Source organism: Lampetra planeri, chromosome 8 (genome assembly GCF_965212315.1).
Source record: "Lampetra planeri chromosome 8, kcLamPlan1.2.h2, whole genome shotgun sequence".
In the NCBI taxonomy this organism is placed as follows: Eukaryota; Metazoa; Chordata; class Hyperoartia; order Petromyzontiformes; family Petromyzontidae; genus Lampetra; species Lampetra planeri.
The window spans coordinates 12,700,815-12,728,294 of NC_136114.1; the positions used below are offsets into that span (position 1 = coordinate 12,700,815).

Consider the following 27,480-nt stretch of genomic DNA (forward strand, 5'->3'; position numbering starts at 1 on the left):
AGATGTCGATTTTTTTACGTGAAAAAAGTGAAAGTGCCCACCGTTTATGGCACAGAGCATAATACGCCCAAGGGCAATGCAGGAAATCACTTTTCATAAAAAAATAAAGCTATGAAAAATTGGCCATTTTTGGCAAAAAATGACATAGGTTAGTATGTCGATTTTTCCATTTGAAAAAAAGTTAAAATTTGCACTTTTTCCATTATGTACAGTATAATAAGCCTAAAGTCAATCCAGGAATTTACTTTTCCTTAGAAAATAAAGCTATGAAAATTTGGCCATTTTTTTTATAACATAGGTTAGTTCATCGATTTTTCCATGAGAAAGACAATAGAAAAAAATTCACACATTCATGTTATATGGAACATAAGCCTAAAGGCAATGCAGGAATTCACTATTAATTATAAAAAAAGAAAGTTATAAAAAATGGCCATTTGTAAAAATGTTGCAATCCACCCTCGCCTCCAAGGTGCTGGATTACACGTATGCACTGACAAATTATAACAAAAACTTTATTAGAATTCAGAAAAAAGTACATTATGCAATGGTTAATCTTTTTAATCCAGGACAGGACACATTCAACAGCTTTTAAAGCGCTACGCACAAACTGTCATCCGACAAATCCCAGACGTGCGCGTAGTCTTTTCAGTGCAAATTGAGTTTAAGCCTCAGTCCTTTTTGATATTTAATTCCAAACCCAATTAAAACAATCAGTGCAGAACACTCACCAGCTACTGATTACAAACGTGCGCCAAGTGCACACACCCACAGCTCATACCAATGAAATAAAGAGAACATTCACTTTCAGGACATTTTCATCACAAACAACATTCAACAACACTTTGGCGCTACAGATAGAGGAGTTGCAACCAAGAACGGATAAAAAGCAATCATTACCGCAGAAAGCATTACAGCAATTCCAATCCTCGAGTCAAAATGTGTGGCCTTTTGCACATGGCTGAATAAGCGCCTTCCGGGAACATGCACAGATGCCACTTTAAGCACCAGTCAAAAAGTTTCACAGCTGAGCAGCGGCATGAAAACCACCAGGTGGACAAAATTATGGCTTCATCGTGAATACCAATGGGACCGCTCGTGGCAGTTTTTTTTACAATCTCCTATGATGCAGGTGGATTAATTATTGATGGTCGGGACGAGGTGAAGATGCCGAAAATTTAGATTTTTCAGTGCTCCAGATCCCACCAGATCGGCGATTCTCCAACGAAGCTGCAAGGGCTGCGTGTGTCCTATCCGGTTGAAATAAATCTCTGATGATGCCGAAGCCACCGCCATCGCATTCCAGTTTCTCAATACACCTGCTGCACGCATCACCTGACACGAAAACAGCATTGTAGTCTCCTCGACACGCGAGACAGGCACCGGTCACTGTTAAAGAGCCTGGAGCACCCTGCGTGAGATGGCCGCAGTAATGCAAAGCACTCTTGTACCAACAACGATTTGTCATGCAGTTAAGATTAAAAGCGATTTGTCTCATCTATAACTTTTCCTGGATACGGCTTCTGTGTTCATTGTTTCGGTTTTGTTTACAACCTTAGCAGATCATTTATTTACAGTTTATGAAACTCCTACACTGGTCAATTCCCAAAAGCGCATTAAACTCGGGAGCAATGTCTTGCTCAAATGACCATTGAGGTAATGCTAATCTTACAGCCCTGAGCCACTGGGTATGAAAATCCACTTTCGTACATTGGGGGGACAATTCCCTCCACAAGGCAATTACTGTCGACGTTCCCACAAAAGTAACGAGCGACTCACTTTTTCATCGACCCCCGAAGGGACGATGCTCCCCGCCCGCTAACAACGCCCAACCAGGATTGGAACTTTGCGATGATCCGGCCGAGAACTTTCTCCGCTCTACCACCATTATACGCTCGAACCACATTCTTGCCGGTCACGATTCACTTGCGCCCAAGCACATCGAGTGGAACAGTTGGGGATGGGGTGAGGTGGGGGCTGGTGGGGGTGCGAAGGGGGGGGGGGGGAAATCGGGGGAGCTACGACCTCCGACCTCACAGCATGGTGGAAAAGTGTTGCGAGAAGGCCTGCGGGTGATGCCTCTGCAGCTCCTTGAGCAGCCGCCGCTTGTGCTTGGCGGAGTGCGCCGTGTCCTCGCTCACGCTGGCGACGAGCTGGCGCAGCGCCTCCTCCGTGGCGCTTGCGCCCTCCGCGGCGTACTCGGCACGCGACTGCCGCACGCAGTACGTGAAGCCCGGCGGCCGGTTGGGGTCGCCGCCCTCTTGCAGACTCGACAGCCGCTCGCTCACCATGACGTGCAGCGACACCGGCACCTGGCGGCGGCGGAACAGGGTGCCCCCCATGAGGGCAATGACAATTGTGGGGGGGCGGGGGGGGGGGTGGTTGGGAAACGGGGTGGGTCCAAGTGGTGAGATGTTAATTAGCTCGCCTGGTAGGAAGGTCGTGGGTTCGATATATTGCACAATTCACTTAATAACACAACGAGCCCCGTGATGGGATGGCGCAATGAGGGGAGGTGGTTGGCCAGCAGCGCTCGAAGCCTCCATCTCCCTAGTGGTGATGTTTACTCATCCCCGTGTTGGGAAACCATTCTGCCTCCTCCACAATGTTCAGCTGGGTGCTACCACTCTATGAATGTACAGCAGGTATGTTGAACTTCCTTTCGCACCGCACATAGCCAACCGTGCAAATTCAGACCCGCGACATCCTGGGCAACCCATCAGATGGCTCGCAAACAAAGCGAGGTTGTTCACTTCTGGCATCGTGACAGACGTGTCCGGTCACCTTGAAGATCTCCGCGTGGTTGTCCATCATGAAGGAGATGAGCAGCTCGGCATGGCTCTTGGAGAGGGCCTTGTTCTGCACGATCGCCTTGCCGAACGTCCGTCGCACCACGGCGAGATTGTCGGCCTGTGCGGAGAGAACGACCGTGCGGGGGGGGGGGGCACGGTTAGGCAAGGGGGGTGGGGGGCACGAACGAAGCTCTGCACTTCGCCGCGCTCGTGTCCAAGGTCGTAAGAAAGTCCAGGCCCCCCGTGGGAGTTGAAATCGGCCACGATTGACAAAAACCGCGGACCATCGACAGGTAATACGCAACGCAAAACCTGAAACGTGAGCGACAGGAAGCACGGAGAGGCGCACGCTTGGTATTCCGCCGAGGGATGGGAAAATTAACAGATTAGAGAACACGCACATAAGTAAAAGAGATTCATACCAACTTAAGAAAAGGTGGGGGGGGGGCAGGGTAGGACATGTCCCTAGAAGGGATGGATGGGGCCCGTGTGCTGTTGGGGACAAGACTAACGATGAAGTGGCAGCCAAAGACGAGGGACACAAACCGGAGCGGACGTGGAGATGGCACGCAACAAAATCAACCCATGCAGCTTGCGTAAAACGGTGGCTCAGGGGAGACTTTCGTGTGGTAGCAGGTGGGAGGGCGGGGGGCGAGATCACGACCGCCGACGACGACGAATCGTTGCGCTCGTGCCTGCTTGTGCAGCCGGTAGGAGCTTGCGAGCGCCGCCACGTGCATGAGCCGGAGCAGCGCCCGCAGCTCCTCGCGGACGCTCGCCTCCAGCAGCCGCAGGCAGAGCTGCGTGGCCTCCAGGGCCACCGCCGTGCTGTCCTTCACTACGCGCGGCGGCACAGAAGAAGAGAGAGAGAGAGAGAGGGCGTCAAAGCGGACCGGCGGCGTGAGAGGGCGGACAACGGGCCGGCATCGTCCCGACCGAGCGGGCTAATCCGTGACCCCCCCCCCCCAACCCCCCCCCCCCCCCCCCGAACCAAATGAAATGAAAGTTTTTATATTATTTTCTGTGCACTCATTTTAGTGACCAGGCTCAGACCATCAACAGCTCCGTCTTGCAACCCCCCCCCCCCGCCCCCACCTCTCCTCGATACGAGAAAATCAAAAAAGTTATCGACGTTCAGTCACATCTCTAACCATGCCACAAGGAGTCGACTTTAGCCAGGTCCGTCAGCGATCCGCAAATAAATTATGCCCCACCCCCCCCAACCGGCACACCACATCCAGTATACCCATCACTATGAGTAGTCACTCACCAACTACTCCAGTCCACTACAAGTGACGACCAGTAAAATATTCGGTGGGAGAAAATGTAAGCCCTGCATCTGCACAAATCTCACACGTATTGACCCACCTCCTTACCCCTGTCTCCCCCCTCCCCCATCTGCCCACCTCCCCCATCTGCCCCCCTCCCCCCATCTCCCCCCTCCACCATCTCCTCCCTCCCCCATCTCCCCCCCTCCCCCATCTCCCCCCCTCTCCCATCCCCCCCCCTCCCCCATCTGCCCACCTCCCCCATCTGCCCCCCACTGACGTATGAGCTCCAGGATTGCCGTGTGGACGTCGAAGAGGCGGTTCTCGAGCAGCGGCCGCTTCGCCTGCCCGTAGTGGCGGCCGACGACCTCAAAGAGGACGCGCTTGGCGGCGGCGCCGCCGTCGCCTTCGGCGGGGTGGCCCGCGGCGCCGGCGGGGCCGCCGTGCGCCCCGCCCCAGCCTCGCGGCAGCCTCTGCGTCACCTCCACCACGAGCGCGTCGGGGAGGTGGTCCAGGCAGTCCAGCGCGGCCGCCAGCCACTCGTCCAAGCTGGTGGCGCGGAGACACGCGGGCAGGCAGGCGGGCGATAAGCGCGGTTAGAGCACGTATGGGTTTCTAAAGAAATTCAACGTGCGCAAGAGGTCGGGGTGGGTGCGTGGAAGTTTACTCATTTACTTTTGTAAAACATGTGTAAAGACAAAGATCCATCCTCCCCCCCGTATAGCCTCAACACACTGTTAGGGCAAGTGCTGTTCGCGAGTAGCACCTACGAAGGCCGGAACGGCACACGACAGAGTGGGCGGCCAGCACAGCACACGGCACCAGGTACTCATTTGAGGCCGAGTCAACCTCGGGGAGGGGCCCTGGACCGGTTCAGATAATTATCGTCACTGGTGTTGGCCGCGAGTGGGAATCGAACTCGGGTCGTCGGGTTTGTAGTGCAGCGCACTAACCGCTCCCCACTATATATATATATACACACGCACACACACGGGTAGAGAAGCAGTAGTTTTGAAACGGAAAAAAACAAGAGACAGCTGCCCTGTTCACACTTCTCACGATCCTCATGTACTGCTCAGCTTTTTTCACGGAACAATAAAATGTCATGACAATATGTATCGCGAGGTTTTTGTTTTAGAGTCTCTAAGATTTAAATAATATTCTGGTAAAAATAAGTGCATGAATTGGAGCGCAAATTTAAAAGTTAGATACTCACTCTTTGGTTCTTTCGGTAAAGTCACGTAGGTACAAGATAAAATAAATTAAATCACGACGTTTCGGGCGAAACACAAGCGTCCGTCATCAGGTGGAACAACCACAGCAAGCGCGCGAAGAAGACTCCATTGGGAACTCTCCACTCACAGGACCCACCCACGACTCACCCAGCCCCTTCCCCCCCCCCCCCCCCCCCTTTGCACCCAGCACCTGAGTCGAGCACGAAGCCAGAACACGGGTTAAACTGGCGACAAAATCTACATTTTATACAGTTTGGGTTCAGAACACACGATTGGGAAGTGTCCCGGACAAAACTAGGACGATGTTTGGTAGCTTTAATAATAATTAAAATGTATTAAGGCGCATTCCATCCTAGGATCCCAATGCGCAACGCATGAAAAGCAGGAAACAAAAACAGAACCAAGGGGCAACCGACCAAACTAAACAGGGAAGGCCGCTTTAAACAGACGGGGTTTCAAAGCATCAGCGGTAGGCCATGCTTTACCACCTGATGACGGACGCTTGTGTTGCGCCCGAAACGTCGTGATTTAATTTAGTTGTTTTCATTTATTTAATTTTTTACCTACGTGACTTTACCGAAAAAACCAAAGAGTATGACTCCGATTGCCTGATTTCAAGTGGCAAGGTGGCGTTCCATTGTTTGGGTGCCACGCTAACAAAAGCCCGCAACCTCGACCCGGTCGTGCCGAGCAGTTGGAGATCAGAAGACCTTAAGGCCTCGAGAAATAAAACACGTTCCTACATGGCCGTGTCCCGACTTCGACCGAATGCGCACACACGTACACAGGCAGGCCGAGGCCAGCGTCCGTCAGCTCCAGGTAGGGGTTGTGGACGACGAGGTCGTCGTCATCGTCGGTGGGCGGGGGCGGCGCGGGCGACGGAGCCGGCGGCCGCTTCTTGCCGCGCTTGGGCGAGGAGGGCGGCGACTCCAGCACCGAGTCGAGCACGGTGAGGTCTATGAGCTGGAGCAGTCGCAGCAGTGTCTGGTGCCTCCACACCTCCGCCACGGCTGCACGCGCGCGCACGCACGCACGCACGCACACGCAGAAATCCGGCCGGTGAAAGCATTTACAGTCGCTCCGTCACGATCGCACGCGCCCGTTCAATCTAGAGCTGCCCACCCCCACCGTCATATTGGTCAATTAAGTAGATTTCCAGACTACTTTTTTCGATCGATTTACTCGAAGGTGGGAAACCCCCTACGAGCATCGCCCAGTGCGACGCGGATAACGAAGCCGATGACGTCACCAAGCACTAACCGTTGCCTTCTGTCCAGCGACACAGGTGTGGGATTTGTTTCCCCAACTGCAATTTCGTGTCATCAGCTTTGTTGAGTTACACAAAGCAATAAAAACCGGGCAATTAATCGATTACTTAAATTTACAGAGGCCAACTCGAGATCAATTATTCAACATTAAAAAAAAATTAAAATGACATTTAGTATCAATTGCTATACATTTTTGAAATTGCGCTTTCTGCGTTGTTAACGCATTTGCCGCACAAAAAAAAAAGTTTATTTTGGAAGTCTCACGGTCAATTTCCACCACTGCCCAAGCACCCCCAGCGGGCACGAGTGCCGTGCCGCCCACCACCCACCCACCACGTCATCGCTCACAGAAAGACGCGTCGACCTTTGACCCGTGCGGGTACCCTTTTTGGAGAGCAGGCAGCCCCGCTCCGGGGCGTTGTCGGCAGTGGCCGGGAGCGAGGGCCCCAGGAGGTTCACGCTGCTAAACATCTTCTCCAGGGCCTGGTCGCTCGACTCGACCGCAGTGCGGTTGGACATCAGGCAGGAGTCTTCGGCCCTAGGAGCGAGAGAGCGAGCGAGCGGCAGAATTTTATGGTTTTTTTAACCACAAAAAACGTGGGCGTTTCCCAAAACTCACACCCAAATGTGCTCTCAGCACCTCGGAGCCATCCATTGCAAACGAGACAAATTAATAGATGAATCCAAATTTACTATTAATTAATTTATATTTCATGCTCGTTTACCCAACAGAGCCTCACTCAGAGTCCTCCTCCTCAGGGAGGGTCCTGCCAAGTTTTTGTCGGGGAAGGGGGGTGAGCGGTGATGCCGTATGCAATCCTAATCTGGTACCTTGGAGGTTTACATTTTTTCATTGCCACATTGAATCGTGACAGTTCATCGTAATCACTGGGGATGAGTGGGTGGTTGGGGAGGTGGCGGGCGTGCGGGCGAATCGTAACAACCCCAGGCATCCAGATTTGCCAACATCAAGCGAGGAAGTCGGACGAGGTGTGCGACAGACACGGTTACCTCCGCGCACCGACCTGTCCTCCGCCTCCTTCGAACCAACGGCCGACCGCGCCACTCCGCCGCCCTCGAGCGGGAAGCGGTAGAAGCTGGAGCTGCCGTCCTCGAAGGTGGGAGCGCGCTTCTCCCCGAAGAAGCCGAAGCGTCGCGCGCTGCCCACTGGCTCCAGCTCCCCGCAGTCCACAAACGACTGGCACAGCCGCGTCACCTGCAGCCGCGGTGAAATGGTCATGGGAAAAAACGCGACTGCCATTTGGTAGAAAGATTAATTAAAACAGACTTGAGGATTTAAATATATACGTATATAACCTTGATTTGAAGCTTTCGTGACTGCAGGAATCCATACCCTCTGGTTCTTTCGGTAAAGTCAAGTAGGTATAAAATATAATTAAAATAAATCACGTTTCAAAACGTCGCGATTGTTTTTTATTTTACTTTATACCTACGTGACTTTACCGAAAGAACCAGAGAGTATATATAACCTTATATCGTGCCCAGTGAGACCACATTGTTTTTCGCTACAGCCACGGATGGGTGAAAGGCAGTGGGGGCGTAGCGATTGTGTGTGCAGGTGGTGCAACTGCGCCACAAGCCAGAGGGGGCCCAGGCGCCGCCGGGCTACAAAGAGGGCGGAGGAAATTTGGCAGTGGCATGCGACCTTTCATCAATCCTGTCCTTGCACAAGCGCCCATGGTGACCGACCACACTACGCCATTGGGACTGCACGTGGGGAGGGGGGGGAGGGAGAAAGGGGGTGCGCAGAGGGAAGAGGGACAGCCGAGGGGAACGTCCCGCACGACGACCGTACTTCACCTGGATCCTGGACAGCTCGCAGGAGGCGTTGAAGCGCGGCGTCCTTGCGAGGTGCGTGATCAGCACGTCCACCACGTCGGCGCCGGTGAAGCAGTCGTCGTGGTAGCGGAGCTGCACCCTCCTCCTCCTCGCGTCCACGTGGCCCCGCAGCGTCGCCAGCAGCTCGCTCCACACCTGCGTGGCGCGGAACGCGTGCTGGCCCGGCGGCGCTGCCGGGTCGTCCTCGGCACCAGCCACGGACGACGACGACGACGACGCTGACAATGACGCCGACGAGGTAGACGTTGCCTTCGAAGGTGGCGCTGGTGGTGGCGGTGTCGGTGGTGGCAACGGCACCATGCCCGGGCAGGGAATGCGCGTCAACGTTGGGACATTCATGCAGTGGTGCGGAAGACCTGTTGGCGGTGGATACAGCAGGTGGACAGGGAAGCCAGGAATTTCATTTAAATACAATTTCACAAGCCAAGTCTGGTTTGAGCCTCTATAGTACTTGACAGATGTCAGCTTGTGGAGCGGCAGGCGGCGCTGGAAATGCATCGTGTGCAGCGGAGGACTATGCGGCAATATCCATTGTTGTGCTGAACTTTTGCGCTCTGTCTTGGCTCCCCACATTCAACGACCGGCGTGGCGTCACGCGGTCAAACAATCCTCACGACCTACGCAGTGTTGGCGAGGCCCGCATCCAGTAATGGACTGACAAAGAGCCAGACGTGTACATACGTCATGTCTAGCTAGCTCTCGTCAGTCCATTGCTGGACGTTGTTGAGCCATCAATGGACCATCACATCAGTGTACATTATGTTCTCTGCTTAACAGTGCCCTATATATTGGTAAAAAACATTTCCGGGAAGCTCAACCAGGCCACATGGTGAGCGTGCAGAAGCCCGTCTCACTCTGGCATAGCCCCGCCCACCACGCAGGTAGCCCCACCCACTACTCAGGTAGCCCCACCCACCACGCAGGTAGCTCCGCCCACCACACAGGTAGCCCTGCCCACAATGCAGATAGCCCCACCCACCACGCAGGTAGCCCCACCCACCACGCAGGTAGCCCCACCCGCCCACCACAGGTAGCCTCACCCGCCACGCAGGTAGCCCCGCCCACCACGCAGGTAGCCACGCCCACCAAGCAGGTAGCCCCGCCCACCACGCGGGTAGCCCCGCCCACCACGCGGGTAGCCCCACCCACCACGCGGGTAGCCCCACCCACCACGCGGGTAGCCCCACCCACCACGCAGGTAGCTCCACCCACCACGCCCTAATCCACCTCGCAGGTCGCTCTGCACTTCGCCCCCCACCCCGCATCATGAGTAGAGTATAGAGCCAGAATACTTTTTAAACGGTGGGGGGGGGTCCCAATTATCCTAAAGTTTCTGGATTGCGGGACAAGCTTCCTTAAACCACAGGGGACTGCCCCCACCAAACCAGGACGTTTGGGACCTATACTGTAGTTTCCATTGTACAAACACGTGGTCGTGCTGTTGTCACGCACTGTAAACACGTGGTCGTGCTGTTGTCACGCACTGTAAACACGTGGTCGTGCTGTTGTCACGCACTGTAAACACGTGGTCGTGCTGTTGTCACGCACTGTAAACACGTGGTCATATTGTACTCACGTGTTCACACTTATGCACGTGGCCGCAACCACGGTCGACGCTGCATTCGCCGATACTCGACGCGGCTCTACGTGGTTTGTCTCAAGACAGCACGGGAGGCGGCTCGCATGCACGCGATCGTTTTAAAGACGAGGGTTGGTGGATCACGAGGAGATCTGTTAAATCTCTCAGACCGTGGTGAAGACATGACTGACGGCACAGCGAAATAAACGAGTCAACCCCATCTGTGCGGATTGTTAAGCCGACTCGGAATTGTAAACGTGGGTTCACTCTCCCAACACACAACCGGTGTGCCGAGCTAGTAACGAATTGGCATGTTTTGTTTAAGTGACAACCGTACTAATTGGCCGTGTCGGTTGGTGGCGGGTTTAACGACACATTTACGTGATCTAACAAAAAAAACCCTGAATATTGGTAGCGAAAGGCCTACGTGTTAAACTGTTGAGCGTTATTTCCGCTTATGCAGTGTCGTTATCTTCGGTCATCTGATATCCTTACACAAGTAATATAATTGGCAATACCATGCAGTAACCAGCATGAAAACAAGAGTCTTGAGTGAGCCTACTCTGGGCGGATTCGAGAATTGCCATCCCTGTATAATGAACTCTCTCTCTCGGAGGCCCTCTTTGTTGCAAGCAGTCTTCGAGATTGGCATTTAAAGTCTACACGTGTTCGTACATACGCAAAACCAGAACAATCTTCCCCCAGTGAAATGAACGGGATAGAATTCGGAACCAAACTAATGTTCATACGCAGTGATTGGTCCCTGTGATAATTGATGGGGGGGGGGGGGGGGTATATGCGCCCCAAAGACAAAGACCCCCCGTATAGCCTTCGCATCCCGTTGGGGCAAGTGCTGTTAGCGAGCACCTATGAAGGCCGACACGGTACACGAGGGGTGTGGGGGTGGCCAACACCACGCCCGGCCACCTTCGTCTCCCCAGCTACTCATTGCGAGGCCGAGTCGACCTAGGGGAGGCCCAGGACCGGCGAGTGGGAATCGAACTCGGGTGGTCGGGTTTGTAGACGCAACGCGAGAACTCGCGACACGAACCTGCCCGCCCCTTTTCTTTAATATTTGTTTACACGCTTTCTATGAACTCACTCTATTGTTCATACACTTAGGTTTTTTCGGTAAAGTCACGTAGATAAAAGATAAATAATAAAATAATTTGTGTAGAACAAATAATTAAGCGATTTTTTTTACATAACAAAAATATTATTCTTTATTATTATTTTTTTATCTACGTAACTTTACCAAAAAACCTAAGAGTATGAATCCTTGCAGTCACGAAAGCTTCAAATCTAGAATTCACTCTATTGTTGTTGTATCCTCAAATCTTGTAACTCAATTTTAACCCACTTCCCAATGTGGTATCGACTGCAAACTTGGTATACTTATGTCATACTGATGACAATACTATATTCTATCATAAAAAAATTAACATATTTTTAAACATTCTTTTTTATATGTTACGTTTCGGCTTGGGTCTAATTGTCCACTCTCAACTAACGTTGGCTGTAATTGGCCACGGTCCCATCCGTGGCAAGCTTCGGGGCCACTTCCTGGAGTCGTGAAGTTATTCCATTACTAGTACGGTACATTGAATGAAAGCGTGCTTTTAAAAAAGTTAAAAAAAAAATATTACTCATCTAACCACAGCACACTCTATGCACTCCCCACTTCTGTTGCAAAGTTTTCGTGAACCGGACGTAACATCGTGGCCCATGAGACACCGCCACGCTCATCTCTCTCGTTCTCTCTCTCTCTCACCGGTCGAGTTGGGATCGCTTTCATCCTCGGCTCCTGCCGCCGACGCCGTCGTCGCCACGAGGCCAGGGCCAGGCGCGGCTCGGAGCACATCACTGAATCTCGCCGCCATCTCTCGCACGGAGCAGCCCTGCATCTCTCCCGTGCAAGAACCAATTCGCCCTTCCCAACTCCTTCGGCTATTGCTCTCCGTGTTGGGGTTGGTGGGGGGGTGACAAAACAGATGGATTGTTGGCGATTTAGAAGCGTTTGCTCGGATGTTTTTAAATGAAAATAAACCCCACACACGAGTTTGTCGTGACAATGGAAGGTGGCACGAATGGATGGCGAGAGAGAGACAACGACCTATAAGTTCAGCAAAACTTTTAATTCAACGAACGTATCTGGGGTGGGGGGAAAACGAATCTCGGTTCTTTTAAGCGGTGTGATCGGGGGGCCAATAAACCATCTGCACATCGTCTTTTGCCACCGACGTAGAGTCACGTGTGCACGCCCACCCCAAGCCCCCCCTATTTATAGCCATGGACACGCGCACCTTGGGAGGTCTGGCGTTGATTGCAATTATCGCAGCCAATGGCGCTGCTGCTGTTCATTCTCTCGCCTTGCCCGGGAAACTCCGTGCGCACCGCGTGCCATCTCGATCGAGTTCTGGTTTCCCGCTCGCGGCCAAACGCCAGTGATCAACATCTGAACAATCACAAATAGGGGAGACAAAGGCGGCCGGGCGTAGTGCCCCCCCCTCCGCCTTCCTGTGTCGTGACGGATTTCATTCTTTTAAGGCTACACATGTGTTGCATCGCAGGGCACTGCGTGAGAGATGGCAAAGAAACACGTTCAAAGTTTGTGTTCAATACGTCCCTCTCACGCATCACGTGTGCCTGCCTACACGGAGTTGCCTGTACATCTATGGGTCTACTTCCACGGATCTACTTAGGTGTATATAGTTCGATGAAAGTCGATGCACGTTTGTTTGTGGGTGTCCCCATGTGTCCACGCAACTTCTTTGTCCAGGACAGACAAATCCTCCCCAATGTGTGCAGATGCTGCTGACTATTGTATGTAGGATGTGTAGGCATATATATAATACTAGCCTTTTGCCCGTCCTAGGACTGAAGCTGTAATATTTACGAAAAAATGGAGCAGAGTATTATTGTATCTTGTGTGAATTTCATGGCAGTAAATTTTGCACAAAAGTATGTCATCAAACACTTCACTGCATTTCACTGTAGCACTGTATTAATGCCAGCGATTCTTATGTGATAAAACACCTCACTTCATGTCACTAGCACTGTATATAACTGACCTTCAATTTGTTCAAATTCACTGCTCTGATACTTTATTCTCTTCTGCTTTGAAATAAATTGGAAATCGATACGATATCTGGAAAATCACGGAGAAATGTCTATTTTACCATAATGTAGAAGCATAACTTACCTTTTGTCTCAAGTGCTGAAAAAAGCAATAAAGACACCACATCCACTTTGTTGCTGCGTAGAATTATTTATTATTTATTAGATTCACTTTCAATAAAGATACGTCAAACTTAAAGCGAATTTGCGAAGGAGACGCCTCGGCCCCCCATGTGGTGTGACGTCAGCGGCTAATTATTATGAATGGAGGGGGGTGTCCATTTGGAGGACATCACCTTATGATTATTAATGAGGGGGGCTGTTCGATGTGGAGTGACGTCACCTGCTTATGATTATTGAGGGCAGGGTGCTCCATGTGGAGTGACGTCACCTGCTCATGAGTGACGTCACCTGCTCATTATGTGGACTGAATCTGTTCATGATTATTAATGAGGGGGGCTGTTCGACGTGGAGTGACGTCACTAGCATTGCACACAGATATTCTTGGCTCACAGTAGGTAATAATGCGGGGGAAGGGGTGTCCATTTAAGTGGCGTCACCTGCTCATGCATATTAATGAGGGGGGCTGGTCGATGTGCAGTGACGTCACGAGCGTTAAGGACAGACATTCCTGGGTGATCATATTTCTAATATGCCTCCACACCATACTTTCTCCACTTCTGACAATTTTTGGAAACTTGTTGAATCAACTTTTTACCTCCACATCTGGGGGGGTCCACTTTCTATAACTTATTGATTCAGGCCTTCTGAAAGGCTCTTATCATTTAGAACGCCGGGCTTTTACAATATATAAAAACAAGGCAATTATTTAGGTTTTTCACATTTTTGGGGAGTGTGGTTAATTTACCTATTTGCAAGTGTGTGTACATAGATGAATAATGTTCGTATGTGCATACCTTCTACGGTTAAAATATCATTAATGAACTCTCAATATGTAAATTAAAATCTGTTTATTAAATAAAAACAATCTGTAATTCCATATATTATTTTTAAGACATATCAAACAATTTTGCATTTTCAAAGAAATGTATTAACATCTTTCAAACAAAGCAGACATTTTCAAGACTGAATTAAGTCACTTTCACACAAAAACATAAATGATTTCCAAACTGCTGACTAGATTACCATATCACCCTAAGCCTTTCACAGCATACGGTATCTAGAAACGTTACTTTCCAATGTAATCATAAATTACATTGTTACAAAAAACATTGTAGCACTCTTATAATTCTGAATTCGAGAAATTATAGGCTTTTTTTTCTTCGCTTTTCCCCTCTCTAAGTGAACGGCAAAAAATCAGGGCATATTTTTACCGCAACAAAATTAACGGATGAACCTGCGGATGGAAATTAAACGCATCAAGCACGACTGGACAATAGCTCCTCGTGTCCAGTGGCTTTACGGATGTAAGCTCGAAACGACCTCTCTCGTGCGACTGGGCCACTTCAGCTTCTCACTCGCACGATCGCCCGCCCATCAAGTCCGCCACCGTGGTGGGGGGCGAGCGATGGGTCCCCGTGGGGGGCCCAGCTAGACGAGGAATGTCCGCAGGAAGGCGTTGTACGGCACGCGGTTGTGCAGCTGCCCGTCGTAATAATTGAGAATCTGAAAGAACTCCTCCTCCGTGAGGTTGATGGCGAATTGTTTCAGCACCTGCCACAACAACGGTGCACAACATTCACACGTATAACGGATGCGTGACACATACATTCACGTATATTGTCATCCATTTACCCAAATTCAACTAAACAGTATGGACAAATTATAATTTAAAAATATTGTTGATACAACCCTGTCTTCTTCCACAGTATAAATACCTCGGTACGCCATGTCCGTCATGGGAGATTGTTTGACCATACTTCACAACACTGGTTAGTGCGGGTTGGTGTGATGGAAGTCCGAGACCAATTCAGAAATCGTTGTTTACAATGGCTGGGATACGAACTCGAGCACTCACCACTGCCGCACCGCTGCACCCTATTATATCCAGCCACTAGAGGCGCTATCTTCAAAACCCATTACAAATAAGTAAAATTTTAAAAAACTTATTTATAAAACACGCTTTTATGAAATGTACTAGTAATGGAAGAACTCCACGACTCCAGGAAGTGGGCCCGAAGCTTGCCATAACGTAAGGGGCCGTGGCCAATTACAGTTAAATAAAAGCGTGTAAAATGACAAAATTCCAGTTCTTCCAAACAGAATATTGGTCTAATAAACTTGACTTTCTTATTTAAAAAATAATTAATAAAACGAAAACAACGTAATTAAAATGTACTTTTTTTCACAAAAACATTACATTCCTAGAACTAAGAAGGGCTGTGTTCGCTGATCCTTATCGGGAAAATGAAACACAATTTTGCACAATTGTCAATGCGATAATTTTATTCTCTATCTGCCATCGTGCGACTGGCCCTCCCTCTGAGCACCAGTCGCTCAGGTGAGCAGGTCGACCATACCTGGCGGAAGTCGGGGGCGCAGAGGAAGCCGCTGGCGCTAGGATCTCCAGCGCGGAAGGCGCGTCGCATCGGCCTCCAGTTGGGCAGCACCTGCTCGCGGAGGTGCAGCATGGCCTCCAGGAACGCGTCGTTGGGCACCGTGCCACCGGGCTGGGCGCACACATTCGTAACGTGCACAGTTAGTATGTACGTGTGTATGTATGCTGAACTTCTTTCGCACCATATGCAGAGGCTTTTGGCTAGCCATCGAACAAAGTTGGTCACCGCATCACGCGCTTGCAGATGCGCTTCGGCGGCCATTTAGAATGCTCTTCCTTCCAATATTAGGAAGTCACAAGAGCTATATACTTTTAAATCCTTTAGGTTGAAAATTTATATCTTTAGAACTACACTTTGTATTTAGTTTGTTGTCCTTCCCCGCACCTCCGACTAGCACGGGTGGCTACGTACGGTGTGAAATAAGTTCAACATACATACACACTTACAACCGTGCTATTCGTTGGGTGCAGAGGTGTGGGAAAATGCACCTTCCCGTACTCGCCAAGATCGATGGCGTTTAAGTAACTGCAATTAAAATTGCTAAAAAAATTATCTCGCCGTTCAGTTGGTGGCTCACGGGGTTTTAAGTTAAATAATAATAATAGCAGCCTGGTTGGGCACTGGAACAACAGTGTCCCGGATAGTAAGAAGACAATGAGATTTGAAGTTTAACATTTTTTTCATTTTAATTCTTTATAATAACTCCCTCGCCTGGTATGCAGGCATCTTGCTACCAGGACATGAAAAATATCATCTCGCCACAGCGGCGCTCCTTTGCAGGAGGAGACGTGTTGTCGTCATTGATGTTGGCCTTGGGTCAGGTGTGCGGTGGAGGCGCCGCGGCCGTGCCAAGTGCACGGCCAGAGCCCCACCGTGAACGACGGCTGCTGCAGACGCTGGCGCTGCAGGAGGCCATGCTGGCGCGGACGCAGCGTCAGCACCAGGTGGCGAAGGAATGTGCGGTACGCTACGTGGCCCGTGCTGTGTGCCGCAAACTTGGAGGCGAGTTCCGCAAGCTCGTCCTCGCTCACCGACACGTCGAAGGTGCGCAGCACGCCTGCACGTCACCGAGCGCAGCATTACAAATAAAGGCACAACGCAAACAACAAATATCTCCTGCCCCTAGCACGGCTTGGACCTGGGCCAGATTCAAATGTTTTAAGAGGCCAGCATAGCACAGTTCGGTTTTGGCAAAGCTCAATAAACTGCCAGTGGAAAACCACCTGTGCTGTGTTGGCCCCATGCTGGCACAGCTCAGATGTCCAAAAGAGGTATAACATTCTCCGTGTTTGTTCGTTGTGTAATAGTACACAACTCCAGAACAATGCATTTACATGCAGTTCTCCTGTCTTACCGTATCGCAAGATATCCTTCTTCCCATGATGTTCTTTGTGCCCTCAACGTGACAACGCGAGCACACGAGCCAGCCACACCCCCGCAACGTGGGAGTCCCCCCTGTGACCAACACGATCTGCCGGGCAAGGCGGAAACCTACCCTGGAGGTCGTTGGTGCCGATTTCCCCGCTCGCCGTGGGGTCCTTGAGACGGCACTCACGCAGGATCTCCTGCCAGCGGCGGCTTACTCGCTCGCGCAGCCTGCTCTCGAGGGCCTCGCAATCCACGAGCGGAGTCGAACGGACCGCGCGCGCCATGCCACCGCGCACGCTCCCCGCCACGGTGGCCGGCCGGTGGCCCGTGTTCAGCGACTGCGGTGGGAAACGTCGCGAGCGCGTGCGTGCGCACGATGACAAGCGAGTCAACGGTCGCTCTTAGGCTCGGGTGTGTGCTTTGCGCGTGTCCGTGCGTGTGTTCAGGAAGAAGGCAAAGAGGGGTTGGCCCATATCAGACGACCTGAATGAAAGTCACCTCGGGTGGCCGGGAGATGTCGTGAAGCAGAGAGAAGAACCACATCGGAGGAAAGGCGATGAACGCGGAAGCGTCAGGGTGGAGACAGAGAGGCAGGCATAGAAAGAGGTGGATCGAAGTGGTGCACCAAGATGCGAGGGACTGGATGTGGAGATGATGGCCCAAGACAGGAATGAGTTGAGTGAGAGAACCAGGAAGGCAGACCCCCACGTGAGTGGGAAAAATTCCAGGAGATGTGTTTTTCCATTTTATAGTATCAATTGTAATTAACTTGTGAATGCCTAAAGCTTTTCATATGAAAGCTGTTTCATGAGTCGACAAGGGGATGTTGGACCCTGTTTTAGTTCAGATAATCGTCACTTTTGTTAGTCGTGAGTGGGAATCGAACTCGGGTAGTCGGGTTCACAGCGCACTGCGCTAACTGCTACACTACCGCTCCCCATCGAATGCACGGCACACACGCACCTGGGATCGTGTCAGAAGACAGGACGCAGTCGTTTTAGGTCTGCTCTTCGTTGCGGTTGCGCCGTTGTGGGCTACTCTTGCTGCTGCTGGAGCTGCTGCTGGGGCAGTACACCCATTCTGGCCTATGGCCCCGACACTCTGCGTCAGCATTCCAGTGGGAGCTGATGAGGTGAACGCGGCCGCCGGCAACGCGGTACCGTCGCAGAACCTCTTCAGAAACTCGCGGTAGTCCAGCTTGTCGCACTCATCCACCGGCAGCTGCGCCCACAGCTCTTCGAACTGTAACAAGGAGCAATGGTACCTTTCGTTGTTGGACGAGGCATTTGAGCGTGAATTAACAGAACAAGCAGACTGGTCTAACATCACCCAATAAGTTAATCTACAGAGACTGCAGTTGATGGATGTCCAAAAGGAAGTTGGAGAAATGTACACAACTGAATAATATTTATTTAAATTGATTTTGTTCCAAGTCCATTTACTTGCAAAAAATGGTGTGTAAATGCACCGATGTCCTTTCCTTTAGTTGGACATATATAGTGGGTATTATATAGACATGATTTAACAATGCAACAGAATTTATTGATGGGCGATGCACGTATCGTTTTGGCCAAGGATCAATTTTCATCGGTGCTTCAATCATCGTTCCGGACCTAGCTAGCGACACCTTCATGGTTCTCAAAATCCACGGTTTCAGTTCTGCAGCGGGGCACACTGACTCTTTCACGAGGCACACAACTCCGGACACTTTTGTGAGCACCTGCTTGTCGGAGAGGCGCAGGAAGTGGCGATGCACGACCTGACGGAACTGCTCCCGTGTGAGCCTGCCGATCCCTGGGAGGTCGGCGCACACCAGCGCGCGCGCCACTGCATAGAAGCGCGCCGACACCACGTCGCGCAGCCGTCGGAGCACCCCGCCCGCGGACAGCGCACAATCACCGGCGCCGCGGTGCCCGGCTAGGGCCGCCCGCGCGACCTCGCGTTGCCAGTCCGCGCCCTCCGTCTGTCGGGGTGGGGGGCAGGGAACAGTGCGAACGGCAGCCGCGTTAGGCGATGAATGCGAACGTGACGTCAGAGTGGTTTAGCATCGTGCCACCTCCCCCCACCACATCCGAATGTAGAAAGACCAATTCTATTCCAAATGTGCTATCAGCATCATTTCATGAGATTAACTGATTGCCATTTAGAATCATTACAGCAAGCAGTGCACCAATCTGTTGGATATTGGCTATTTGCCCCAGAAGTTAATATCACAAGATAACTTCAAGAATCACGTTCATATATATTTATCCACAGCAGGGGGCACACATTTAATATACCCTGAAAAAAGTTTCAATTAATGTCAATTTAACTTAAATATTTCATTCTCAGAACTGGAATTTTATCCAAATTAAGTAACAATTAAAATTGTCGTTGGTGACGAGGCTGAGACCATCCACTCACTATACTCACGACTCTCATTTAATCATCATTTGAACCCAGAGCCTCAATGGGCCTGGGCACAATACTCTTATCACCAGGGCTCCTCTATCTGCCCTTATTTGAATCACGTCAATGTTTTTCCTCAATTGGGCAAATGGCAGAGAGATGGTGTTATGACCGCTTGCCTTGTCGGACAGGAGACTGAAAGCCTCCAGAAAATCCTGCCAGTCGACGGTGCCATCGCCGCCACGCTTGAGCCTCTTGAGCAGGTGCTGGAACTGCGGCTCGTCGAGCTTCAGGCAGAAGTTGTCCAGGACTCGGCGGAACTCCTCCTCCTTCACCAGGCCCCTCTGGGATTTGTCGAAGGCGCTGAAGGCCTGCGTTGGTGCACGGTGACATCCGCGTATCGCGTCCGTCCTCAAATTACTCAACCTTCGGTCGCTCGCGGTCTTTTTTTTGTTTCAGTTTATGAAATAGCATTAGAATAGTTTCCAATTGTGTGTACAGTACTTTCATGTTCATTTACATGATGTAGCCAACCATGCTAATTGGACGTGCGGGGGAAGGACGACAAACTGAACACAAAAAGCAGTTCTAAGGAAATTCGTTTCAATTTAGAAGTGAGTTTTCAATTCAGTTGTGAATGTTAAGTGAGCTACTATTGTACGTGCTAAGGCCGTAATTTTTTTTACGAAAACTGAACTAAACGATTTTTATTTTATCAGGTATGGCCCACTGAGCTATATAGCTATTTTTCAACCTGGCCACAAATGATAGCTCAATGAAGTGGCTTATCACGTGGACATTTATAGCAGCAAAATACTCTAAGCGCACGTTTCTAAATGTGGAGGGAAAAACCGACGGACCCGGAGAAAAATCGACGTGACCACGGGGAGAACATGCAAACTCCAAATATACAGCAGGGGTCAGGGTCGGGATAGAACCCACGAACTGCTGTGTACCAGGCGAGGTAGTTAATATCTTGCCACTGTGTCGCCCCAAGTCAATGTCCCACTGAAGCAAGCATTTGTGGGAGAATGCCGAGGTGCCTAACTCCTGTTTACAGCCCTGGGCCAGTGTGGGAAATTCCTAATTCATACACCGTATGTGGGGAGTCTATCCGGAGGGCAACCACTTTTAAATTTCGTCATACTCATAATCAGAATCTTTATTTATCCTGGAGAAATCCGATGAGCTATGAAGCTCTTTTTCACAGGTGTCCAGTAGGGGCGGGTCAGAATGTTACAACAACAAAAATACAACCCACACTGACCAGCGTGGTAAAGTATGGTCAAATAACCCCCATCGCCTGCATGCCGTGGGGAGTCCCTCATCCAGAAGTGGATTGACAAATAGCATCGCATGTACACGTATATATCAAAGACCCCCCTTATAGCCTTAACAGACTGTTGGAGCAAGTGCTGTTAGCGAGCACCTATGAAGGCCGGCACAGCACATGAGGGGGTGAGTGGACAGCACCACGCCCGGCCACCTTTGTATCCCTAGTGCCAATGTTTCTACATCGCACCGGGCATTCATTTGAGGTTGAGTTGATCTAGGGGAGGCACAGGACCGGTTCAGATAATCGTCACTGGTGTTGGCCGTGAGCGGGAATTGAACTCGGGTTTCTGGGTTCGTGGCGCAGCGCGCTAACCGCTACTCTACCGCACCACCACAAGCAAATCCCCCACGAAACACTGCCTTGCATTTGTAAGCCACACCTTCTTCAGGACCGCAAGCAGCAACGGGACCTTCTCCCGCAGGAAGGCCAGAGCACCCTCGGGGCTCAGCCTCTGGGTCGCATTCACGCCGCATGGCTGGGAGGTCCGCGCTCCATACCGAGAAGCCCTCCCGTCGTCCACGGCTCGCACGAAGTCGGCATAAGAGAGGCGACTTCCCTCCGTTGGTATCCCTAGCCTTGGGAGAGTGAAACAGGCAGCGGTTTAGCTGTGGCAGCTCGGGGGTTATGTTGTACTAGGCCCCATCAATGAAGATCCCTCCACGGGGTTTAGTGGCATGGGGATTTGTCCGGGGACTAATTCTGACTGGATATTGTGTGGGTCGCTAAAAGACTGGATTAGGTATGTGACTCGTAGCCACAGCCATAGCGAGAGTTAAGCATGAATGTGGTGTGCCGGGTGCAGACAATTCTGGCTGAAGTTAAGCTCTGGTTTTATTGATCAATTTGTTTCCGACAAGTTACATCCGACGCTCGTTGGATGGGCCGGGGAAGTTGTCATTGGCACGCAGCATGTTTTGATTGCTGTGATGTTTGTCTTGTTGCCAAGGAACACACGGTGTGATCACACCATCCTTGCTTTCGTCCTCTCAAAATGCCCCAGTTGGCCTCGCACCCACCCACTAAGTGGCTATCGGCGGTCAGTCACAATCTACCGTAAACTGGCCCCGCATCGAGTGTTTCCGCGGGAGGAAAGTTTGGGAATGCTGCCAACTTGCACCAATCAATTGTACTCCCTCCAACCCCTTCGCAAATTACCTGCGTGTAATTCACTTGTTTTAGCGGTGGCAGCGGAAAGTTGCACGTTTAGGGGAGGTGTAGGATGCCACTCGGAGGCTGTAGCCTATAGGCCAATAGCTGGCTACTGAAATAACAAGAGGTTGATAATATAATACACTGCAAATTAAGGGGAACAGTTGATGGCCATGGCCCTTAAAATCAAGTTGGGGATCATGCTTGGTTGTTAACGTACATTCCTCTACGACTGCTTGCCAGGGTTAAGAAGTACAGGACGAGATGTGGCTCTGCGGCTCAGGGGTCAGGGTACTGAACCGGAACAGCGGAATACTGGCTTGATGAATGAACACGAATGAACCATTACATGAGGTTTAGTTTTTTTAGTTTTACTTAAATTATCTACATATATGCAGCAGTGAGAATTTCATGAATATAAATGTTACTGTCATGTGATAAACATTATATATATAATTCATATCCCATGTGAAAAAGTGTGCCTGCCAATGTGTGGATATGAAAAGATCTATCTCCATTATAAATTTATCACTCTCTGCGAGGGTTCTGAATGGATACCCTTTCTCATGACATCGTGTCGAGAGCACAATCACAATCAAATTGGGGGGGGGGGGGGGGGGCACGGAGGGAATTTTTAAAAATAAAAATGTACCAAAAGCTGGTGAACGTACTTTCCTAGGAGCTGCTCAAACTGCTCGTGGTCCAGAGAGTAGTTGTGTTCACACAGCATGTGCCGCAAATCGTCCGCTGTCACGAAGCCATCCTTGTTCCGGTCGGCCCGGGCAAACGCCGCCCCGAAGTCTGAGTATTTGTCGCGGAACTTGTCTCTGTGGAAGGAAGACGAGAGAGAGAGAAAGACATTTTCTCTATGTGCCCCATGATTAGAGGGCACTGTTTTTTGTGCAGCTTTACAATAAATGTAATCCCACCATGAAAAATATTATCCGGATGGCTATTCACTATTTTGCAAAAATTCAATACTTTAATTTGAATGTCTGAGCCACCACAGGTATTTCTCTGCTAAATATAAATATATATTTTTTAATGCCTTAAATTTGTGCCTTTTTGTATGCGACACATCGATGAGTGTCAAAAGCAAAGAGTGCATGCCCGCTGGCCCGATGGCATCTGAGAGTTTTTTTTTTAAAGCGTGGGATAAGGGTGGATGCAACAAGCGATGGCAGGGCCAAAAGGGATCCAGTGCAATTAGAGTCTTAACTTGGGAACAATTTAATTATAGCTGCCGCCATAATAGCCAATTCAGTTTTCACTTGTGTGGTCGGCGTTCCGCACGTGTGCACTGGAGTTCGTTTATCTCGGCCCTCAAGTTCGACAAAAGCATCTGCGTGTCAGTTACTTCTGACCACTGCGCACACACGTGGGTGTGCGTGACAGTGCTTGAGCGTGGGAGCGCGCATTTATGTGATGTGTGCCGTGCCAAGGTTTGTGGGTATGTGCGTTGAACTTCTTTCGCGCCAACCGTGCTAATCGGAGGTGAGGGGTAAGGACAACAAACTAAATACCAAAGTTTCAGCTTTGCAAGCGCATGTAACAAGCCCCTTTGCCAATCCACTGCCGTACAACGACCTCCCCATGCCGTGAGGGTCATGGGAGTTACTTGACTATACCTCATCACCTTGGTCAGTGCAGCTTGGTGAAGGTAAGGAGCACAAACAATGGGAGCTTACAAGTAGAGTGCTACAATGGATTTTGCAGCACTGCCATCTGCTGTCCTGCAGCAGCCTATAACACCTGTTTTACTAAACATGCTCAAATATGCTTAGCCTCTAAAATATGTGATCAGGTACATTCTTGGTGGTTTGGTCATAGGTTCAGCTTTCATTACATTGCAGTAGGTTCCATTACATTGTAATAAACATGCGGAGGACTGCTGCTTAAAGGCGGACTACTCCAGTCGTGGGAAGGCCCGAACTGGCCGTACGGTAGTCTGGGCAAATGCCCAGTGGACCGGTCTATTCCGAGGGCCAGTGGGCCGGTCTGTGTGGGCAAATTGCAAATGTGATGGAAAAAAATTGCTTATTTACACTATTAGTTGGCATCCCACATTTGGCAGCCGCAAAGACTTCTCCTCACCGGACCATTCATTTTTTGGAGCAGCCCAAATGGGCCAATGAGATCGCATGGCAATTTGGGCCGCTGTCGATTTTCAGTCCCAGTCCATTACTGGTCGTTTGTGCAGTCGGCCCCGTGCCAACGCATCGCTGGTAGACCGCCGCAATGACGGTGGTGGCGAGGATCGTCTGCGTCGTTGCTCATCTCACTTGATCTCCTGCGCGAGTTGCTCCAGGTTGTAGAAGGCGCCCCGGCGTGCCTGCTGGCCCACCAGCTCGCACCGCCGCTCGCGCTGACCCTCGGCCAGCGTCGCCAGCATCGCTTGGTTCTGCTCGGCGATGCGCGCGCTCGGGCCCTTGTCCACGCCGGTGGGCGGTCTCTCCACATCCAGGAGCCGTGCCAGCTCCTGCTCCGAGATGACCCCGTGTCCGTCTGGGTCGTACCTTCTCTCGAAGACACACGATTGCCCCCGTTATAGCCTTCAACTGACTGTTGGGGCAAGTGCTGCTAAGGAGTAGCAGGGTGTGGCCCGGAAAACACGCCTGGCCGTCTTTGTGTCCCCAGTGCTGATGCATACATAACCCACCATGTACTCATTTAAGGCTCAGTCGACATAGGGTAGGCCCAGGACCTGTTCAGGTATTCTCTACTGACGTTAGCCATGGATGAAAATTAAACTCTGATTTCTGGGCTCGCAGGGCAGTGCACTTACAACCACCACCAGCACAAACACCATTCCAAACATCATAATCATCAGCAGCATGAGTATCAGCAAAATCATAATCATATCTGTCATCACCACTTATGTTATAATTCAGCAGTGGATTGAAAAAGGGCAATTCAACCTATGCTGTGTGCACAATAACTGTTTTAGTTCCCTTTCATCAATTAATTAATTCTTATTATTATTGTAGTTATCAGACGAGGAGTATTTTTCCCAAGCCTCACTGAGTGCCATCGCACCTGGCCCAGAGGCTGTCGAAGTTGTGGCTGGTGAGTGGCAGCATGTAGCGGAACAGCAGGGTCCGGAGCTCGCTCTTCTGCACCACGCGGTCACCGTTCTCATCGTAGTCACGAAACGCCTGCATCCGTTCACACCGGTCACAATGTGGACACGTTCATTCGTCAATGTGTGAGTGGCACGTTTAACTGCTCTTTTCCTGGTTCATTTTTTATATATATTTTTTATTGTGATTTGATTACATTTTCTATATTCTGCACTCCTATCATGTCTTTGTACTTTTTGTTGTTATAACTTTGACTCGCCCCCACTGGACATCTGTGAAAAAAAGCTTTATAGCTCCTCGGATTCCACCAGTATAAATTAAGATTCTGATTCTGAGCTAGGCGTGCACTGATTCAACCGCTACGCCTATAGATTCGATGAGTTGTTACAAGTTGAGGTCATGAATAGATTAAATTATACATTATTATGTTTGTCCCGTATTCACCGTCTCGTTTGTATTTCACTCATTTGTTTCGTCTCACTTTTACAAGTTTGCAAATGCACACCTGTCAACCCATACGGTTTACCCGTATTCTTGTCAGGGAAATTGAGTTTTCATGTCCATACGGCATTTCAAAATGGGCAAAAAAGTGTCTATTTGTTTGTGTTTGGGTAATATGTACATATAATTTGTACACATTATAAATCATTCATTCTCACACGCATGCTTCAATGCATGTATCTTGAGCAAAACAGTTGACTTCTAATTGAGGAATGGACACATCGTTTCGTGGCCTGCTTTTGATGAATGCAACCAAAGCACAGATCCATTATCTTGCTAAGCGTATGGCACTTTCCGTAAATGTATGACCAGCATGGATCACTTTGATTAGTTTCCATATGTCTGAATGTGGAAGATGATGACGTGTTGATTATCTCCGAGTGGCTGCATTGATGAATGGGTGAGCCACTTGCCTGTGAGACATCCTTCCAGCTCTTGCGAGCACGGCTGACAAGATACTGATGAGCCTGTTCACAAGCCATCTCCGAAGAGTCTTTAATCTCCATGCTGTTGATGAAAAGAGACGGGTGGAAACGAGGGTTTCGTGGATGCTTTGTTTAATTAAAAACTTAGCGGGAGTAATGCGAGCAGTAATACAGTCCTAATGAAACAAATTTACGTAAAGTAATGATGATGTCTTCATTTTCTCTCAACGTATAATTATGCCTCTGTATCTCAAACAGTTTTTAGAAAACATCTTTCAACGTCACTCTGAATAGCTTTGGGGAAAGCGCATCATGTAACCTCAATTTGACACTTTCATAGTTGTCATCTGCTTTTGTTCGATGACGATGATAACAATGCCCTGTTGTTTCTACCCACAATGCCGCAAACGGAAACGCAACACGTACATTCTTGCGCCCGCCTCGAGCCAGCGTGTTCCGCTGTCTTGTGCGGGCGGGTCGAACTTCTGCAGGAAGTCGCCGTAGTTGAGCCGCGAGCGCTCGTTCAACCCCAGCATACCGAGCAGCCGGCCAAACTCTCCGTCCGTGAGGGAGAAGTGCAGAGTCTCCAGGAGGCGGCGGAGGTCGCCGGCCGTCACCGCCCCGTCCCTGTCGCTGTCCGCCTTGTTGAACGCCGAGCGCAGGTCCTGCGAAGTGAAAGCCACTCGTGTGCCTGTGCCGCTAGAGGCAGCAGGGCCGTGCAAGCGTGCAGCCAGGTGTGGTGGTCCAGGCGAAGGGTCGTGGAAAACGTCGTTTTGAATTATGCGTTTTTTTGCGAAGTCCAATATAGAAATATAATTATTTTGCTGTTGTCTCGTACAGTGTTGTCCAATGCAGCTTTGCATGAATACTATATCAAATTTTATTATTATTATAAACCCACAAACCCGCTGGGCTGTGATAGTTAAATTTTCACGTGCAGTTTTATGGAGGGACTGTGTGTTGTCTTGGTGTGGTCTGGGACTGTTTTTGCTGTTGTTTTGCTGCCTTGTCCAACATTGGGACTTCGTGTGCTTATGCAATTTGAACTTATATACTTGATCTATTTTACGTATTTATTTTAAGTGATTTCCTTACCTTTCGTATACTTTACACCCCTTTCGTTTTGTTGTATTGTCTGTTGCTGTAACCTTCTGACCTGCCCCTACCGGACATCTGTAAAAAGAGCTTCATAGCTCATCGGATTTCTCCCGTCACACAATCCCGCAATCGCTCCACCTCTGTGCGATCGACCACCATGGCCAGCACAGTGAAGTCCATTGGCCAGCAGTGACACCCACTGGACAGCTTGAGAACAATGAATGCGAGCCCTTGACTGACTGCACTTGTCCCATCAGTCAACCTTCACAACATGACAGTGTTACAGCCATTTGTCAATGTGCTGCCGGATGAGGGCCTCCGCATGCCGTATCGTGTCACGATGCTTTGTTCGACCATAATTCACCACGCCGGACCAGTGTGGGTTCAGACTTATATAGTTAATTAATTTACTTATATTTAGTGATTTGCTTACCATTTTCTCTATTTTGCATTCCTATTGTGTTTTTGTATTGTTTGCAGTTGTAACTTGCCGACCTGCC

General features: G+C 50.1%; 2 protein-coding genes across 3 annotated transcripts in view; both read right to left on the bottom strand.

Moving 5' to 3' along the window:
- Positions 1–498: 498 nt before the first annotated feature.
- Positions 499–12,232, bottom strand: LOC144720361 (DEP domain-containing protein 7-like). The gene is made up of 9 exons (XM_078597075.1): positions 11,771–12,232; positions 8,382–8,776; positions 7,586–7,776; positions 6,944–7,098; positions 6,077–6,302; positions 4,338–4,606; positions 3,485–3,627; positions 2,782–2,907; positions 499–2,309 (listed from the first exon to the last, which is right to left on the bottom strand). Exons 1-9 carry the CDS (start codon positions 11,901–11,903, stop codon positions 2,031–2,033), a joined length of 1,917 nt encoding a protein of 638 aa, XP_078453201.1. The 5' UTR covers positions 11,904–12,232; the 3' UTR covers positions 499–2,030.
- A 1,838-nt stretch (positions 12,233–14,070) lies between these two features.
- The window catches only part of EFCAB6 (EF-hand calcium binding domain 6), a 40,981-nt gene continuing 27,571 nt past the window's right edge, over positions 14,071–27,480 (bottom strand). For both annotated transcript variants that reach the window (XM_078597076.1, XM_078597077.1), the window contains 13 exons: positions 26,309–26,547; positions 25,871–25,964; positions 24,913–25,031; positions 24,159–24,392; positions 22,548–22,703; positions 21,107–21,302; positions 19,571–19,762; positions 18,724–18,966; positions 17,967–18,245; positions 17,131–17,341; positions 16,508–16,692; positions 15,597–15,746; positions 14,071–14,790 (listed from right to left, as the gene is read on the bottom strand). In XM_078597076.1, the coding sequence (XP_078453202.1) occupies positions 14,668–14,790; positions 15,597–15,746; positions 16,508–16,692; positions 17,131–17,341; positions 17,967–18,245; positions 18,724–18,966; positions 19,571–19,762; positions 21,107–21,302; positions 22,548–22,703; positions 24,159–24,392; positions 24,913–25,031; positions 25,871–25,964; positions 26,309–26,547 (2,421 nt within the window). In that variant the 3' untranslated portion in view covers positions 14,071–14,667. The remainder of the gene's footprint in view (positions 14,791–15,596; positions 15,747–16,507; positions 16,693–17,130; positions 17,342–17,966; positions 18,246–18,723; positions 18,967–19,570; positions 19,763–21,106; positions 21,303–22,547; positions 22,704–24,158; positions 24,393–24,912; positions 25,032–25,870; positions 25,965–26,308; positions 26,548–27,480) is intronic.